Raw genomic sequence first — 19,100 nt, 5'->3', positions numbered from 1 at the left:
TTTTTTTTTTTTTTGTGGGAGGGGAATTTAGAATCTCCTCTCCAAAAAAATCCTGGAATTTTCACCCAAAAATTCCAGATTTTCTGCACTGGGTTTTTTTTTTTTTTTTTTTTTTATGGGAGGGGAATTTAGAATCTCCTCTCCCAAAAAAAATTCCAGGAATTTTCATCCAAAAATTCCAGATTTTCTGCACTGGGATTTTTTTTTTTATGGGAGGGGAATTTAGAATCTCCTCTCCCAAAAAAATTCCATGAATTTTCACCCAAAAATTCCAGATTTTCTGCATTGGGATGGAATTTTTTTATGGGGGAGGAATTTATTGAGGATTAAAAAAAAAATCCTTAATTTGGGAATTTTGTTGGAATTCTCTTCGCGATCAGATCTCAGAATTCCCAATTTATTTTTTATTTTTCCCTGATTTTTTTTGTATTTATTTCTGTTTTCTCCCCCCAGTCGTGCTACGAACACATCCAGAGGATCCAACTCCATCCCAAGGAAAATCCCTCCAGTTCCTCCTGATCCAGCGGGAAAATTCCTCTTTTTTCCCAATTTTTTGGATCAAATTTCATTTAAAAAATGGGAATTTTATCCCCTGGTTGCCTCGAAAGGGAAGAATTTCTCCCTCCCCCTCAGTCGAGGTTTTCCTGATCCCAAAAAAACACTGGAAAAGTTGGAATTTTTATCTCAAATTTTGGGATTTTTTAATATTTTTATTCCACATAAAAAAGGGAATTTTTTGGGGGGATTTTTTCCCACAAATAATTCCTGGAAAGGAAAAAAAAAAATCTCCTTTTTCTGCTCCTTTTTCCTTCCTTAAGAATTTTTTGATCCCAAAAAAACACTGGAAAAGCTGGAATTTTTATCTCAAAATTTGGGATTTTTTAATATTTTTATTCCACAGAGAAAAGGGATTTTTTGGGGGATTTTTTCCCACAAATAATTCCTGGAAAGGAAAAAAAATCTCCTTTTTCTGCTCCTTTTTCCTTCCTTAAGAATTTTTTGATCCCAAAAAAACCACTGGAAAGGTTGGAATTTTTATCTCAAATTTTGGGAATTTTTATATTTTTATTCCACATAAAAAAGGATTTTTTTGGGTTTTTTCCCACAAATAATTCCTGGAAAAAAAAGAAAAAAAAAAATCTCCTTTTCCTCCTCCTTTTTCCTTCCTTAAGAATTTTTTCATCCCAAAAAAACACTGGAAAAGTTGGAAATTTTATCTCAAATTTTTGGATTTTTTTTAATATTTTTATTCCACAGAGAAAAAGGATTTTTTTGAGGATTTTTTCCCACAAATAATTCCTGGAAAGGAAAAAAAAAATCTCCTTTTTCTGCTTCTTTTTCCTTCCTTAAGAATTTTTTGATCCCAAAAAAACACTGGAAAAGTTGGAATTTTTATCTCAAATTTTGGGATTTTTTTATATTTTTATTCCACATAAAAAAGGGAATTTTTTGGGGGGATTTTTTCCCACAAATAATTCCTGGAAAGGAAAAAAAAAAATCCCCTTTTCCTCCTCCTTTTTCCTTCCTTAAGAATTTTTTCATCCCAAAAAAACACTGGAAAAGCTGGAATTTTTATCTCAAATTTTGGGATTTTTTTATATTTTTATTCCACAGAGAAAAGGGAATTTTTGGGGATTTTTTTCCCACAAATAATTCCTGGAAAAAGAAAAAAAAAAAATCTTCTTTTTTTAATGGGAAAAAGGGATTTTTTGGGATTTTTTTGGGCAATTTTTATCCCCTTTTTCCCACAAATAATTTTTAAAAAATTCTCATTTTCCTGCTCCAAATGGGGTTTTTTTCCACTGGAAAATTCCCAGAAAAAGAAGGAAAAAAATTCCATTTTTTGATGGGATTTCTTGGAAATTTATCCCCAAAATCTCCTAAAAATTCCAGGAATTATTTTTCCCACTTCTCCTTTTTCTTATTTTTCCCAATTTAGGATTTTTCTTGAATTTCCTGATTTTTCAAGATTTTTTTAAATGGAATTCCAAAGAAAAAAAAAAGTGGATTTTTCCCAGATTTTTTTTGGAAATTCCAGGAAAAAAAACCCAAAAAAATGTGGAAAAAAAAATCTCATTTTTTACTATTTTTATTCAGCTTTTTTCCATTTTTTTCCAATTTTTTTTTCCTTCTCCGGGAGATTTCTGGGAAAACAAAATTCCATAAAATTTTTTCCTGTTTTTATTCCCAATTTTTCCTGATTTTCTAAATGCAGGAAAAGCAGCTCCTTGAGATTTTTGGGAATGAAGAAAAATTGGAAGTTTAAAATTTATAAATAAATCAGATTTTTATTCATTTTTTAGGATTTTTTTCATTTTCTTCAAGGGATTTTTTCATTTTTCTCAGGATTTTTTTCATTTTTTCCAGGGAATATTCTCATTTTTCCAGGAATTCTTTCATTTTTCTCTGGAATTTTTTCATTTTTCCAGGATTTTTTACATTTTCCCAGCAATATTTTCATTTTTTCCAGGAATTTTTTCCCTTTTCCAGGATTTTTTTTTTCATTTTCCCAGGGATTTTATCCTTTTCCCAGGAATTTTGTCATTTTTCCAGAAATATTTTCATTTTTCCAGGATTTTTTGTCCTTTTCCCAGGAATTTTGTCATTTTTCCATGAATTTTTTCATTTTTCCAGGGAATATTTTAATTTTCCCAGAAATATTTTCACTTTTCTCTGGAATTTTTTCATTATTCCATGAATTTTTTCATTTTCCCAATAATATTTTTCATTTTTCCAGGAATTTTTTTCATTTTTCCCTGGATTTTTTTCATTTTTCCAGGAATATTTTCATTTTTCCATGAATTTTTTCATTTTCCCAGCAATATTTTCATTTTTTCCAGGAAATTTTTCATTTTTCTCAGGAATTTTTTCATTTTCCCAGCAATATTTTCATTTTTCCAGGAATTTTTTTCATTTTTCCAAAGGATTTTGTCCTTTTCCCAGGAATTCTGTCATTTTTTCCAGGAATTTCTTCATTTTTCCAGCAATTTTTACATTTTTCCAGCAATATTTTCATTTTTCCAGGGAATATTTTCATTTTTCCAGGAATTTTTACATTTTTCTCTGGAATTCTGTCATTTTTCCAGGAATTTTTACATTTTCCCAGCAATATTTTCATTTTTCCAGGATTTTTTTGTCATTTTTCCAGGAATATTTTCATTTTCCAGGACTTTTTACATTTTCCCAGCAATATTTTCATTTTTTCCAGGATTTTTTTCATTTTTTCCAAGGAATTCTGTCATTTTTCCAGGAATATTTTAATTTTTCCAGGAGTTTTTTCATTTTTCTCTGGAATATTTTAATTTTTCCAGGAATTTTTTTTCCTTCTCCAATCGACTCCAAAAAACCCAAAATTCCCCAATTTTTTTCCTCCCATTTCCCCCATATTTTATTCTTTATTAAACAACAAATTATTTAAAATAATTAATAATATATTATTAATATATTAATACATTAACGAGAGAATCTCACTGGAAATTAATTCAGGGAATTTTTATTATTTCAATAAAACTCTGGGAATTCAGAAGAAATTCCACATTTTCTTTATTCCAAATTTTTTTTAAATTTATTTTCCGGAATTTGGGAATTTTTTTAATGAAGGAAAAACCGATTCTTGATATTTTTGGGGAATAAAGAAAAATTAAAACCCCAAATTTATAAATAAATGGGAATTTTTTTTTGGTCATTTTTTCCCAGAAATTTTGTCATTTTTCTGAGGAATATTTTTTTTTTTTTTTTCAGGAATATTTTTATTTATAAAAATTTTATTTATATTTTTATTTTTCAAGGAATATTTTAATTTTTCTCAGGAATTTCTTATTTTTTTCCAAGGAGATTTTTCCAAGCGACTCCAAGAAAACAAAGTTATAAATAAATGGGATTTTTTTGTCATTTTTCTGAGGAATATTTTCATTTTTTTGAGGAATATTTTCATTTTTCTCAGGAATTTTCTTATTTTTTCCACGGAATTTTTTTTTCCTCATCCAAGCGACTCCAAGAAAACAAAGTTATAAATAAATGGGATTTTTTCTGTCATTTTTCTGAGGAATATTTTCATTTTTCCCAGGAATTTTGTCATTTTTCTGAGGAATATTTTTATTTTTCTCAGGAATTTCTTATTTTTTTCCAAGGGATTTTTTTTTCCTCATCCAAGCGACTCCAAGAAAACAAAACTCCCCATTTTTTCCCCCCAAGAATTTTATCCTTTAATAAATAACAGATTTTTATTTACAAGAATTAATATATTAACCAGAAAAATATCACAGGAATTTTTATTTCAATAAAACTCTTGAAAATTCAGAAGAAATTCCACGTTCTCCTTATTCCAATTTTTTTCTTTTATTTCCAGGAATTTGGGATTTTTTGGGGAAAACGAATAAAAAAAAGGCAAATTTCAAGGGGTGGGTAAAAAAAATCCAAGGAATTCTCTGGAAAATCAGGTGGATTTTCCTCAAAATTCCCCAAAAATTCCAAGTTTTTATTTCAGGAATAATTTGAATTTCAAGGAGCCATTTTTGTGCTTCCGGGTTTTCATTTTTTATTTTATTTTTGTTTTTTTTTTTTTTTTTTCCAAGAAAAAGCAGAAGGAAAAATGTTCCAGTGGGAAAATTCCGGGTGGGAATTGTTGGATCCCGTTTTTCCTGCGGGGAATTCTGAGCTTTAGGAATTCTGGGAGAAAAATTCCCATTTTTGCTCTTTTTTTTTTTTTTTTTTTTTATTTTGATTTTTTTTGGGGATTAAACGGAATCCTGACTTGCTCAGATTTGGAAAACTCAAAATCAACATTCTCAGATCTCAATTCCACGGAATTCCCTAAAAAAATTAAGGAAAAACTGAGTTTAAATTGGAAACAAGAGAAATTTTAACAAAGCTGAGCTTAAATCCATTGGGAATTTTTTTTCCCTGAGTTCCTGCACGTAAAAATGAAAAAAAATTGGGATTTTCCTTTAGCTGGGATGGATTTTTCCACTCAGAATTTTGGGAATTTTCTCCCTCCTTCCCAAATTTTCTTCCTCCTCCCCAAATGTTCTCCCTCCTCCTGTTGGAGTCAATCTCTTGTCCAAACCCTTTGGAAAACCCCTTGGAAAAGTGGGAATTCCGAGCAGGGCCGTGTCTGTGGCCCATTCCAGGTGCTGAGGCTTCCATGGAATTCCCTAAAAAAGGACAGAAAAGCTGAGCTCAAGTTGGAAGAGGTTTTAAGAAAGCTGAGCTTAAACACAAGGAATTGATCCATAGGGAATATTTTTCCCTGAGTTCCTGCTCGTAAAACTGAAAAAATTTGGGATTTTCCTGTAGCTGGGATGGATTTTTCCATTCAGAATTTTGGGAATTTTCTCCCTCCTTCCCAAATGTTCTCCCTCCTCCTGTTGGAGTCAATCTCTTGTCCAAACCCTTTGGAAAACCCCTTGGAAAAGTGGGAATTCCGAGCAGGGCCGTGTCTGTGGCCGATTCCAGGTGCTCAGATTTCCATGGAATTCCCTAAAAAAGGATGGAAAAGCTGAGCTGGAATTGGAAACAGGAGAGGTTTTAACAAAGCTGAGCTTTAATTCCAAGGCCAGACTTGATCCATTGGGAATTTTTTTTCCCTGAGTTCCTGCTCGTAAAACTGAAAAAAATTTGGGATTTTCCTTTAGCTGGGATGGATTTTTCCACTCAGAATTTTGGGAATTTTCTCCCTCCTTCCATTTTCCCTCTTCCCATTGGAGCAAAACTCTTGTCCAAGTCTGAACCTTCCAAAAATTTTGGAAAACCCCTTGGAAAAGTGGGAATTCAGAGCAGGGCGGTGTCTGTGGCCGATTCCAGGTGCTGCTCCAGCTCAGTTTTCCATGGAATTCCCTAAAAATTATGGAAAAGCTGAGCTCAAATTGGAAACAGGAGAGGTTTTAACAAAGCTGAGCTTAAATATGGAGAATTTGCTTCATTCCATGGCCAGACTTGATCCATAGGGAATTTTTTTCCTTCAGTTCCTGCTCGTAAAACTGAAAAAAATTTGGGATTTTCCTTTTGCTTTTTTCCATAATTCCTCCAAACCACTCAGAATTTTGGGAATGTTCTCCCTCCTTCCATTTTCCCTCTTCCCATTGGAGCAAAACTCTTGTCCAAGTCTGAACCTTCCAAAAATTTTGGAAAACCCTTTGGAAAAGTGGGAATTCAGAGCAGGGCGGTGTCTGTGGCCGATTGCAGGCGCTGGAGCAGAACCTCGGGATGAGGAGAGAGGGAGCTCAGCTCCAATTTCCTGAAATCCTCGTTGGCCGTTAGCGATCCCAGCACCTTCCCCGCCCTCCGGAGGTCGAAGAGCGCGTGGAGCGGCCCCAGCGCGGCCCCGGGATCGTCCCGCGACGGGGATTCCTCCTCCAGACCCTTCTCCAGGACGGAAATTCGGTTCTCCGCGATGACCTTGAGGAAGTTGTAGAATTCCTTGTAGTCGATGCCCGTGCAGGATTTCATGATCAGCTAAAAAACAGGGAAAAATGGGATTTAAATGGGAATGATGGGGGAAAAAAATTCCCAAATTTTGGGTTTTATTAAGGCGGGAATTCTCTGGAATCAGAAATAATTGTGGGTGATTATTTTTATGGATAATTTATTATTTTATTTTATTTATTTTATTTTATTTTATTTTATTTTATTTTATTATTTTTATTTCATTATTTTTATTGGATAATTGTGATCACCCCTGGATAATTGTTGGAAAAATGTTGGTTAATTGTTGGATAATTGTTGGACAAATGGTGGATAATTGCAAATAATTGTTGGATAAATATTGGATAATTGGCGGATAATTTTGGATAATTAGTGATAATTTTGGATAATTGTTGGACAATTTTCGGATAACTGGTGGATTATCGGTGGAAAATTGGTGGATAATTGGTGGATAATTTTGGATAATTGGTGGATTATTGGTGGATAATTGGTGGATAGATGGTGAATAATTGGATAATTAGCAAATAATTGGTGGATAATCATTGGATAATTGGTGGATTATTGGTGGATAATTGGTAGATAATCGTTGGATAATTGGTGAAAAATTGTTGGATAATTGGTGGATAATCATTGGATAATCGTTGGACAATTGGTGGAGTATTGGTGGATTATTGATGGATTATTTGTGGATAACTGGGGGATAATTGGTGGATTATTGCTGGATAATTGGTGGATAATTTTGGATAATTGTTTTATAATTGATGGATAATTGGTGGACAATTAGTGGATAATTTTGGATAATTGGTGGGTAATTGTTGGATTATTGGTGGATTATTGGTGGAAAATTGGTGGATAACTGGGGAATAATTGGATAATTAGGAAATAATTGGTGAATAATAATTTTAGATAATTGTTGAATAATTGTTGAATAATTGTTGGATAATTGGTGGATTATTGGTGGATAATTGGTGGATAATTGGTGGATTATTGGTGGATAATTGGTAGATAATTGGTGGATAATTTTGGATAATTGTTGGATAATTTTGGATAATTGTTGGATAATTTTGGATAATTGGTGGATAATTTTGGATAATTGGTGGATAACTGGCGGATAATTGGTGGATTATTGGTGGATAATTGGTGGATAGATGGTGAATAATTGCATAATTAGCAAATAATTGGTGGATAATCATTGGATAATCTTTGGACAATCACTGTATAATCGTTGAATAATTGGTGGATAACTGGTGGATAATTTTGGATAATTGGTGGATAATTTTGGATAATTGGTGGACAATTGGTGGAGTATTGGTGGATTATTGATGGATTATTCGTGGATAACTGGGGGATAATTGGTGGATAATCATCGGATAATTGTTGGATAATTTTGGATAATTGTTTTATAATTGATGGACAATTGGTGGATAACTGTTGGATAATTGGTGGATAATCACTGGATAATTGATGGATTATTGGTGGATAATCATTGGATAATTGGTGGATAATTGGTGGATTATTGGTGGATAATCATTGGATAATTGGTGGATTATTGGTGGATAATCATTGGATAATTGGTGGATAACTGGTGGATAATTGGTGGATAATTGGTGGATAATTGGTGGATATTCATTGGATAATTGTTGGATAATTATTGGATAAGTGGTGGATAATTTTGGATAATTGGTGGATAATTGATGGATAATTTTGGATAATCATTGGATAATTGGTGGATAATTGGTGGATTATTGGTGGCCAATGGTTGGACACTTGGTGAATAATTGGTGGATAATTTTGGATCATTGCTGGATAATCGGTGGATAATTAGTGAAATTTTGATGGATTTTTGGTGGACAACTGGTGGACAATTGTTTAATTGTGACCCCTCTGGATCCAAAGGCACCAGGTTGGTTTTTCCCAAATATTAATTGTGGGAATTACCCCAAATGTTCATTTTTTGGAAGGAAATTAACCCAAGGAGTTTCCACAAATCCAGGTGGGATTTGTCTCATCCAGAAGATTCTGGAAGGAATCCCTCCCATCCTCTTCCTCATGGAATTTTGGTTGTATTATGGAGTTTGGTGTTTTTGGGTTCTTTCCCACCCCCAGGGATGGGACAGCCACAGTTTCTCTGGGAATTCCAGGAATTCCTTCCCAAAATCCCACAGAAATGAAGTGGGAACAATTCCCTGTGTCCACGACTTATCCCAAATCCCTCTCCAGCTTTTTTGGACTTTCTTTAGGCTCTGGAAAAGCCTCTCAAATCTCTCCCTGGAATTTTTCCCTTCTCCAGGTGACCATTCCCAACTCTCCTCATCCTAAACATTTCCACCTTTCCAACCAACAAACAGAAACAATTCCCAAACTTTTACTGGCAACATTCCCAACCTTTTTACGGGGAATTATCTCCCACCAAAACAAAACAATCCCCAACTCCTCTTTAGAAACCACAGAAATTTTGCTGTGAGAATTTCAGCTCCAAGAATCCCGGAATTTTGGATTCCTGGAGAATCTGGGATTGGGGTGTACCTGGCACTGGAGGGGCCAATCCTCCCCGGGGCGGCTCCACTGGCTGAGCTCCCTCTGCACGGCCGCCAGCTCCTCCTGCAGGAAGCTCCACACGACCGACACGTTACAGCCGTTCACCCAGTTGTGGTTGATGGAGATGGTGTCCTCCTGAGGGGGAAAATGGGGGGTAACACATGGATAATTAATGATTAGTCACTAATTGATTCCTTAGGAAGATTAATAACAATTCGCTGTTCCCAAAATCCCGACCCAGAGCAATTCCCAAAATGCCCCAATTCCCAAAATGTTGCCATTGACCCAGTTGTGGTTGATGGAGATGGTGTCCTCCTGAGGGGAAATCTGGGATAATTAGTGATTAGAGACTAATTGATTTATTAGGAGTAATAATTTGGAATTTTCGGCTCCAAAACTCCCATTCCTGAGCAATTCCCAAAATGTCCCAATTCCCAAAATGCTGCCATTGACCCAACTGTGGTTGATGGAGATGGTGTCTACCTGAGGGGAAAATTCAGGATACCAGATGGATAATTAATGATTAGTCACTAATTGATTCCTTAGGAAGATTAATAACAATTCGCTGTTCCCAAAATCCCGACCCAGAGCAATTCCCAAAATGTCCCAATTCCCAAAACGACCCAATTCCCAAAATGCTGCCAATGACCCAGTTGTGGTTGATGGAGATGGTGTCTTCCTGAGGGGAAAATTTGGGATAACACATGGATAATTAGTGATTAGTCACTAATTAATTCCTTAGGAACATTAATAACAATTCGCTGTTCCCAAAATCCCGACCCAGAGCAATTCCCAAAATGTCCCAAATCCCAAAATGCCCCAATTCCCAAAATGTTGCCGTTGACCCAGTTGTGGTTGATGGAGATGGTGTCCTCCTGAGGGGAAATCTGGGATAATTAGTGATTAGAGACTAATTGATTTATTAGGAGTAATAATTTGGAATTTTCGGCTCCAAAACTCCCATTCCTGAGCAATTCCCAAAATGTCCCAATTCCCAAAATGTCCCAATTCCCAAAATGCTGCTGTTGACCAGCTGTGGTTGATGGAAATGGTGTCCTCCTGAGGGGGAGTTTGGGATAATTAATGATTGGAAACTAATTAATTTATTAGAAGTAATAATTTGGAATGTGTTGCTCTAAAAGTCCCGTTCCGGAGCAACCACAAATGTCCCAATTCCCAAAATGTCCCAATTCCCAAAATGCTGCCAATGACCCAACTGTGGTTGATGGAGATGGTGTCCTCCTGAGGGGGAAATTCGGGATAACACATGGATAATTAGTGATTAGTCACTAATTAATTCCTTAGGAAAATTAATAACAATTCGCTGTTCCCAAAATCCCGACCCAGAACAACCCAAAATGTCCCAATTCCCAAAATGTCCCAATTCCCAAAATGCTGCTGTTGACCCAGTTGTGGTTGATGGAAATGGTGTCCTCCTGAGGGGAAAATTTGGGACAAGGACAATTAGTGATTAGAAACTAATTAATCTATTAGGAATGATTACATGGAATTTGCTGCTCCAAAAATCCCATTCCTGAGCAATTCCCAAAATGTCCCCAATTCCCAAAACGTCCCAATTCCCAAAATGCTGCCATTGACCCAGTTGTGGTTGATGGAAATGGTGTCCTCCTGAGGGGAAAATTTGGGACAAGGACAATTAGTGATTAGAAACTAATTAATCTATTAGGAATGATTATATGGAATTTGCTGCTCCAAAAATCCCATTCCTGAGCAATTCCCAAAATGTTCCCAATTCCCAAAATGTCCCAATTCCCAAAAAGCTGTTGTTGACCCAACGGTGGTTGATGGAAATGGCGTCTTCCTGAGGGGAAAATTTGGGATAACACATGGATAATTAATAATTAATAACTAATTAAGTTATTAGGAAGAATAATATGGAATGTGCTGCTCCAAAAATCCCGTTCCTGAGCAACCCAAAATGTCCCAAGTCCCAAAATGTCCCAATTCCCAAAACGCTGCCAATGACCCAGCTGTGGTTGATGGAGATGGCGTCTTCCTGAGGGGAAAATCCCAATTTCCATCCCGACAAAACCTTTTGGGATCCCAAATCCCACGAGAATCCCCCAAGAAGGACGAGTTTCCTCACCAGGTTATGGACCTGGTGGTGCCACCCGCTGGGGACGAAGACGATCTCGCCGGGCCCCTGCAGGATCTCCAGCGGGGCCGGGATGGGCCGGGAACGGGGACAAATCCCGGGATCCCGGAGCTGTGGGGCCGTCAGGTCGAAGGGGAGGTTCCCCCGGGGGTCCCTGAGCAGCTCCTCCTGCCCCGGGGGGAAGAGCAGCCAGCGCTTGCGGCCGCAGACGTTGGCCGACCAGCTGTACGAGCGGAACACGTCGGCGTGGAACGGCGTCCTGGGGACGGGGACGGGGGGAAATGAGTCAATCCTTGAGAATTCCAATGGGAATTCCAGGTGGCGGGAAGGGGAAGGGGTGGTATTGAAAGTCCGTGAGGGGTTTTGGGGTCGGGTTGGGGAGTTTTGGTTGTTTAAAGGTCGTGGTAGGGGTACTGATCATGAAATTCCATGAGGGATTCGGGTTGGATTGGGGAGATTTGGTTATTAAAAGGTCATTGTGTGGATGCTGATCCTGAAATTCCTCATGGAATTTTGGCTATTAAAAGGCCACTGTATCCATCCATACCAATCCCAAAATTCCGCATGGAATTTCAGTTGGATTATAGAGTTTCGAATAATAAAAGTCAATTATACGGACACTGATTCCAAAATTCCACGGAAAAATTGGTTGGATCATGGGATTTTATCTTGTACAAAGCCTGTATCCATACCAGTCCCAAAATTCCTTATGGAATTTCAGTTGGATTATGGAGTATTGGCTATTCAAAGGCTCTATATGGATACTGATCCCAAAATTCCTCGTGGAATTTCGGTTGAATTATGGAGTTTCCATTAATAAAAGTCCATGATATGGACACTGATCCCAAAATTCCATGAGGGATTCTGGTTGGATCATGGAGTTTTGGCTATGAAAAAGCCACTCTATCAATACCATTCCTGAAATTCCATCAGGAATTTTGTGAGGGATTTTGGGTTGGGTTATGGAGTTTTGTCCATTGTTTGGATACGGATCCCAAAATTCCATGAGGGATTTGGGTTGGATTAGTGAGTTTTGGTTAATAAAAGGTCATTGTACGGATGCTGATCCCAAAATTCCATGAGGGATTCTGGCTGGGTTATGGACTTTTGGCTATTAAAAGGCCACTGTATCCATCCATACTAATCCCAAAATTCCACATGGAATTTCAGTTGGATTATGGAGTTTTGATTAATAAAAGTCCATGGTATGGACACTGATCCCAAAATTCCATGAAGAATTTTGGTTGGATTATGGGATTTTATCTTGTAAAAAAGCCACTGTATCCACACCAATCCCAAAATTCCATGTGGGATTTGGGTTGGGTTGTGGAGTTTCAGTCAATAAAATCTGGAGAAGGGACACACATTCGGCGTTCCCAGCTCACCAGGATCCCTTGGGGCCCATGTAGACGAAGCGGAAATCGTCCCCGCCCGCCGCGTCCCAGAACTCGTTCAGCCAATCCGAGGAGAAATACACCGGGGTGCTGTACCCGGCCCGCCCCGGGAACGCCCTGCAAAACATGGAACAACCCCTGGAAAACAGCTCGGGAAAACATGGAACAACCCTGGGAAACAGCTCGGGAAAACATGGAACAACCCTGGGAAACACGGAACAACCCTGGGAAAGCAGCTCGAGAAAACACGGAACAACCCTGGGAAAGCAGCTCGAGAAAACAGGGAACAGCTCTGGAAAACACAGAACAACCCTGGGAAACACGGAACAACCCTGGGAAAGCAGCTCGAGAAAACAGGGAACAGCTCTGGAAAACACAGAACAACCCTGGGAAACACAGAACAACCCTGGGAAAGCAGCTCGGGAAAACACAGAACAACCCTGGAAAAGCAACCCTGGAAAACATGGAAAACCCCTGGAAAACACGGAACAACCCTGGGAAAGCACCTCAGGAAAACAGGGAACAACCCTGGAAAAGGAGCTCAGGACAACACAGAAAACCCTGGAAAAGCAGCTCTGGAAAACACGGAACAACCCTGGAAAAGCAGCTCTGGAAAACATGGAAAACTCTGGGAAACATGGAACAACCCTGGGAAAGCAGCTCTGGAAAACAGGGAACAGCCCTGGAAAATACGGAACAATCCTGGGAAAGCAGCTCTGGAAAACCCTGGAAAAGCAGCTCAGGAAAACACAGAAAACCCTGGAAAAGCAACTCTGGAAAACCCTGGAAAAGCAACTCTGGAAAACCCTGGAAAAGCAGCTCTGGAAAACACGGAACAACCCTGGGAAAGGAGCTCAGGACAACACGGAAAACCCCTGGGAAAGCAGCTCTGGAAAACATGGAAAACTCCTGGGAAAGCAGCTCTGGAAAACAGGGAACAACCCTGGGAAAACAGCTCGGGAAAACATGGAACAACCCTGGAAAACACGGAACAGCCCTGGGAAAGGAGCTCAGGAAAACACAGAACAACCCTGGAAAAGCAGCTCTGGAAAACATGGAAAATTCTGGGAAAGCAGCTCAGGAAAACATGGAAAACTCCTGGGAAAGCAGCTCTGGAAAACGGGATGGGATTCCCAGATCCAGGGGGAGGAGCAAAGTGGGTCTTTCAGGATGGAATTCCAGTTGAAGGAGGAGTTAATCCCAATTTTTTGCTGTCCCAGGTTGTTCCAAGCTGGTCTCGGATATTTCCAGGGATTCAGGGAAAGCTTCTCTGGGAATTCCATCCTCAATCCTTCCCAAAGTTCTTTTCCAGCTGGAGAAGCAAAGGCAGAGCTGAGGAAAGGGAGTGGGAATATTCCCATGGATATTAAAGGATCCCAAATCCAACATGTCCATGGAATAATCCCAAATGTCCCCCAGGTTTGACTGGAGATGTCCCAGTCCCGTTTTCCACAGGGAGAAAACATGGAACAGTTTCCATGGAATGGTTTGGGTGGGAAAAGGGACCTTAAGGGTCGCCCCATTCCATGGCCAAGGACACTTCCCACCATCCCAGGGTGCTCCCAACTGGCCTTGGACTTTTCCAGAGATTCAGGGAAAGCTTTTTTGGGAATTCCACCCCAGCCAGGAATTCCTTCCCAATATCCCAAAGAAATGAAGTGGGAAGTCATTCCCTGTGTCCTGTAATCCCAAATCTGGAGTTTCCCCAGACTCTGAGGATTCCCTGGATCCTCAGGAGAACATCCCTGGATCCCCAGGACACCATCCCTGGATCCTCAGGAGAACATCCCTGGATCCCCAGGAGAACATTCCTGGATCCTCAGGAGAACATTCCTGGATCCCCAGGACACCATCCCTGGATCCCCAGGAGAACATCCCTGGATCCCCAGGAGAACATCCCTGGATCCTCAGGAGAACATCCCTGGATCCCCAGGAGAACATCCCTGGATCCTCAGGAGAACATTCCTGGATCCCCAGGAGAACATCCCTGGATCCCCAGGACACCATCCCTGGATCCCCAGGAGAACATCCCTGGATCCTCAGGAGAACATCCCTGGATCCCCAGGAAAACATCCCTGGATCCCCAGGAGAACATCCCTGGATCCTCAGGAGAACATCCCTAGAGCCATTTTAGACTCTGAGGATTCCTTGGATCCTCAGGAGAACATTCCTGGAGTTTCCCCAGACTCCGAGGATTCCCTGGATCCTCAGGAAAGCATTCCTGGACCCTCAGGAGAACATTCCTGGAGTTTCTCCAGACTCTGAGGACTCCCTGGATCCCCAGGAGAATATTCCTGGATTATCAGGAGAACATCCCTGGAGTTCTTTTAGGTCTGAGGATTCCCTGGATCCTTGGGAACCTTTTTTAGGCTCTGAGGATTCCCTGGACCCTCAGTAGAAGATTCCTGGACCCTCAGGAGAACATCCCTGGAGGTTTGGGATGAGCCCTGACCTGCTCAGGTGCTCTGGAAGAGACTCTGAGGATTCCCTGGATTCCCAGGAGAACATTCCTGGAGGATCCCCAGGACACCATCCTTGGACCCTCAGGAGAAGGAGACCATTCCTGGAGGACCCCCAGGACCCCACCCCTGGACCCCCAGGAGGACAATCCCCACCCCAGATCTCTGTGGTGACCCCAGACCTGCTCCAGTGCCAGTCCCTGAGGCAGAGGTGTCTCTGAGGATTCCCTGGACCCCCAGGAGACCATTCCCCACCCCGTATCTCTGTGATGCTCCCCACCTGCTCCAGTGCCAGTCCTTGAGGCAGAGGAGTCTCTGAGGATTCCCTGGATCCCCAGGAGGACAATCCCCACCCCAGATCTGTGTGGTGACCCCAGACCTGCTCCAGTGCCAGTCCTTGAGGTCGAGGTGTCTCTGAGGACCCCCAGGAGGACAATCCCCACCCCAGATCTCTGTGATGACCCCAGACCTGCTCCAGTGCCAGTCCCTGAGGCAGAGGTGTCTCTCAGGATTCCCGGGACCCCCAGGACACCACCCCTGGACCCCCAGGAGGACAATCCCCACCCCAGATCTCTGCGGTGACCCCAGACCTGCTCCAGTGCCAGTCCTTGAAGTCGAGGTGTCCCTGGGGGTGGCGGTGCCCGTTCCCCATGAACTCCCCCCAGTAGTGCAGGAACTCCCGGGACCCCCAGGACACCATCCCTGGACCCCCAGGACAATCCCCACCCCGGATCTCTGTGGTGACCCCAGACCTGCTGCAGTGCCAGTCCTTGAGGTCGAGGTGTCTCTGAGGATCCCCAGGAGGACAATCCCCACCCCAGATCTGTGTGGTGACCCCCACCTGCTCCAGTGCCAGTCCTTGAGGTCGAGGTGTCTCTGAGGATTCCCTGGACCCCCAGGAGACCATTCCCCACCCCGTATCTCTGTGATGCTCCCCACCTGCTCCAGTGCCAGTCCTTGAGGTCGAGGTGTCCCTGAGGATCCCCAGGAGAACAATCCCCACCCCAGATCTGTGTGGTGACCCCAGACCTGCTCCAGTGCCAGTCCTTGAGGTAGAGGTGTTTCTGAGGATCCCCTGGACCCCCAGGACCCCATCCCTGGACCCCCAGGAAGACAATCCCCACCCCGGATCTCTGTGGTGACCCCAGACTTGCTCCAGTGCCAGTCCTTGAGGCAGAGGAGTCCCCGGGGGTCCCCACCTGCTCCAGTGCCAGTCCCTGAGGCAGAGGTGTCTCTGAGGATTCCCTGGACCCCCAGGACACCACCCCTGGACCCCCAGGAGGACAATCCCCACCCCAGATCTCTGTGGTGACCCCAGACCTGCTCCAGTGCCAGTCCTTGAGGTAGAGGCGTCTCTGAGGGCTCCCCACCTGCTCAGGTGCCAGTCCTTGAGGTAGAGGTGTCTCTGAGGATTCCCTGGACCCCCAGGACACCACCCCTGGACCCCCAGGAGGACAATCCCCACCCCAGATCTCTGTGGTGACCCCAGACCTGCTCCAGTGCCAGTCCTTGAGGCAGAGGTGTCTCTGAGGGCTCCCCACCTGCTCAGGTGCCAGTCCTTGAGGTCGAGGTGTCTCTGAGGATTCCCTGGATCCCCTCCCCAGATCTCTGTGGATTCCCTGGACCCCCCAGGAGGACAATCCCCACCCCAGATCTCTGTGGTGACCCCAGACCTGCTCCAGTGCCAGTCCTTGAGGTAGAGGATTCCCCGGGGGTGCCGGTGCCCGTTCCCCATGAACTCCCTCCAATACTCCAGGAATTCCCGCAGCGGCAGCAGCTCCTTGGGGTGGGCGTTGAACTGGCGCAGGTCACACTGAGCCACTGGAACCTCGGCACTGCCTGGAACAGAAAATCACAAATTCCCGTCAGGAATGAGGAGGGGATTGGGGTTCTATTTTAATACTTATATGTTCCATATATTCACTTTCCCCAGTTTTATTCTCATATTTATATTTTTCCATATAGTTTTATTTTAATATTTATAAATTCCATAAAGTTTTATTTTAATATTTATGTATTCCATATATTAAAAAATAAAATCCATGGATAAAAATCTTAGAATTTAAGGGGTTTTAAAGCTTTTATCCCTAAAATTCCATCCTAAAATTCAATAATTTAGGGAAAAAAAAATCCCAGGACTCACCGAACTCTTTGAGAAGAAACTCAAAATTTGGTTTTCCATCGGGGGTGGCCCAGGAGGCCCTGCTGGCCCAGCCCCGGGTGAATTCAGCCGAAAACACACACGGGCGGTTGGGGAGGAGAAAATCCCGGAAAAAATCACAATAACCAAAATTCTCGGGTTTGGCAATAAAATCCACCTTTTCCTGGGGAGGGGAATTCAGGGCGGAATTCCCAAAATCCTGGAAAAATTCTGTGGAAAAGGCAAAAGTGGCTCTGTCCATCCAGCCTGGGGAGAGAAAAGAATTTATTGGGTTGAGTTAAGGGGGTTTAGAGAAGGTTTTGGGTTGTTATTTAAAAAAAAAATGTGGTTAAAATGGGAAAATCAGGGGGAGATTGGGGGGAAATCAGTCCTAAAATAAAGAAAAAAAATCTGTTTAAAATGAGAAAATCAGGGGGAGATTGGGGGGAAATCAGTCCTAAAATAAAGAAAAAAATAAAATCTGTTAAAATGGAGGTTGGAGTTATGGAAAATCAGGGGGAGATTGAGGGGAAATAGGTCCCAAAAAATAAGGAAAAAACAACTGTTTAAAATGGGAATGGAGGTGTGGAAAATAAAAGGGGAGATTGAGAGGAATCAGGGATTTCTATGAAGGAATTCCTCTCTCAAAGATCTCTAAGGAAATATCAGAATTAAGGGATTTCCATCAGAGAATTCCTCCCTCAGAGATGTCCAAGGGAACACCGGGATTAAGGAACACCCATGAGAGAATTCCTCCCTAACGAAGTGCCAAGGGAATATCAGAATTAAGGGATTTCCATGAGGGAATTCTCCCCTCACAGATCTCTAAAGGAATATCGGGATTAAGGAATATCCCTGAGGGAATTCCTCCCTCACGAAGTGCCAAGGGAATATTGGAATTAAGGGACATCCATAAGGGTTCCCTCCCTCGGAGATCTCCAACGGAATATTGGAATTAAAGAACACCCCTGAGGGAATTCCTCCCTGAGAGATCTCCAAGAAAACACCGGGATTAAAGGATTTCCCGGAGGGAATTCCCCCTCGTTGATCTCTACGGGAATATCGAAATTCCCCCATGGAGGTCCCAGGTTTGTGTGTTGCGGGGGAAGCACCCGGACCCCACAGCCCGTCGCACATCCCCATCCCCGCCTCTCCCTCCCGTCCCACACTCACTCCCGCCACCCGCAGGGACCGGCAGCACCCCGGGGGAACCGGCAGCACTCTGAGGGAACCGCACTCACCCCCGCTCCCATCAGGGGCAGCTCCGCGGAGCGAACGGCGGCGGCGGCGGCGGCACCGGGGGGTTATGGCGGCACCGCCGGAACCTCCGCGTCGGGCCCGCGAGGGCCGGGGGGGTGGTGAAAAGGGGAGCGCAGCGGCGAAGGGGATCAGCCAATAGGAACGCGCAGCGCCGCGGGGCTCAGCCAATAGGAGCGCGCGGAGGGCGCAGGCGCGGAGCGGGATCGGTGCCGCACTGAGGGAGGTGCGTGAGGGGCCGGGGGGGCCTGAGGGGACCGGGGGGCTCGAAATGGGGTTAGAGGGCCTGGAAATGGGGCTGGAGGGGCTGGAAATTGGGCCAGAGGGGCCTCTGAGGGGACAGGAGGGTCCGGAGGGCCTGAAAATGGAGCTGGAAATGGGGCCGGGGGGACTCGGAGGGGACCGGGGTCTAGAAATGGGGTTAGAGGGGCTGGAAATGGGGCTGGAAATGGGGCCGGGGGGGCTCTGAGAGGACCAGGGGGCCGGGGAGGCTGGAAATGGGGCTGGAAATGGAGCTGGAAATGGGACTGGAGGGGTTCAGATGGGGCTGGAGGGGCTGGAAATGGGGCAGGAGGGGTTCAAAATGGGGCCGGGGGGGCTGGAAATGGGGGCAGGGGGGCTCGGAGAGGCCTGAGAGGGCTGGAAATAGAACCTGGGGGTGCTGGAAATGGGGCCAGAGGGGCTGAAAATGGGACTGAGGAGGTCCGGATGGGGTTGAGGGTGCTGGAAATGGGACTGGAGGGGTTCAAAATGGGACTGGGGGGGGGGGGGGG

The 19,100-nt window shown here is 42.9% G+C and overlaps 2 protein-coding genes across 2 annotated transcripts in view; one reads left to right on the top strand and one right to left on the bottom strand.

The window, feature by feature from the left end:
* The window catches only part of ALS2CL (ALS2 C-terminal like), a 76,448-nt gene extending 71,662 nt beyond the window's left edge, over positions 1-4,786 (top strand). Inside the window, exon 29 of the mRNA XM_083873320.1 lies at positions 454-4,786. Within this exon, the coding sequence (XP_083729446.1) occupies positions 454-519 (66 nt within the window). The 3' untranslated portion in view covers positions 520-4,786. The remainder of the gene's footprint in view (positions 1-453) is intronic.
* Positions 4,787-6,140: 1,354 nt separating this feature from the next.
* JMJD4 (jumonji domain containing 4) lies at positions 6,141-18,389 on the bottom strand. The gene is made up of 7 exons (XM_083865530.1): positions 18,312-18,389; positions 17,074-17,337; positions 16,604-16,769; positions 12,463-12,588; positions 11,069-11,336; positions 8,950-9,096; positions 6,141-6,453 (listed from the first exon to the last, which is right to left on the bottom strand). Exons 2-7 carry the CDS (start codon positions 17,330-17,332, stop codon positions 6,151-6,153), a joined length of 1,269 nt encoding a protein of 422 aa, XP_083721656.1. The 5' UTR covers positions 17,333-17,337; positions 18,312-18,389; the 3' UTR covers positions 6,141-6,150.
* Between the last annotated feature and the right edge of the window lie 711 nt (positions 18,390-19,100).

Source organism: Zosterops lateralis (genome assembly GCF_965231275.1).
Source record: "Zosterops lateralis genome assembly, chromosome: 1".
Taxonomy (NCBI): Eukaryota; Metazoa; Chordata; class Aves; order Passeriformes; family Zosteropidae; genus Zosterops; species Zosterops lateralis.
This window is presented reverse-complemented; position numbering and strand designations above follow the sequence as displayed.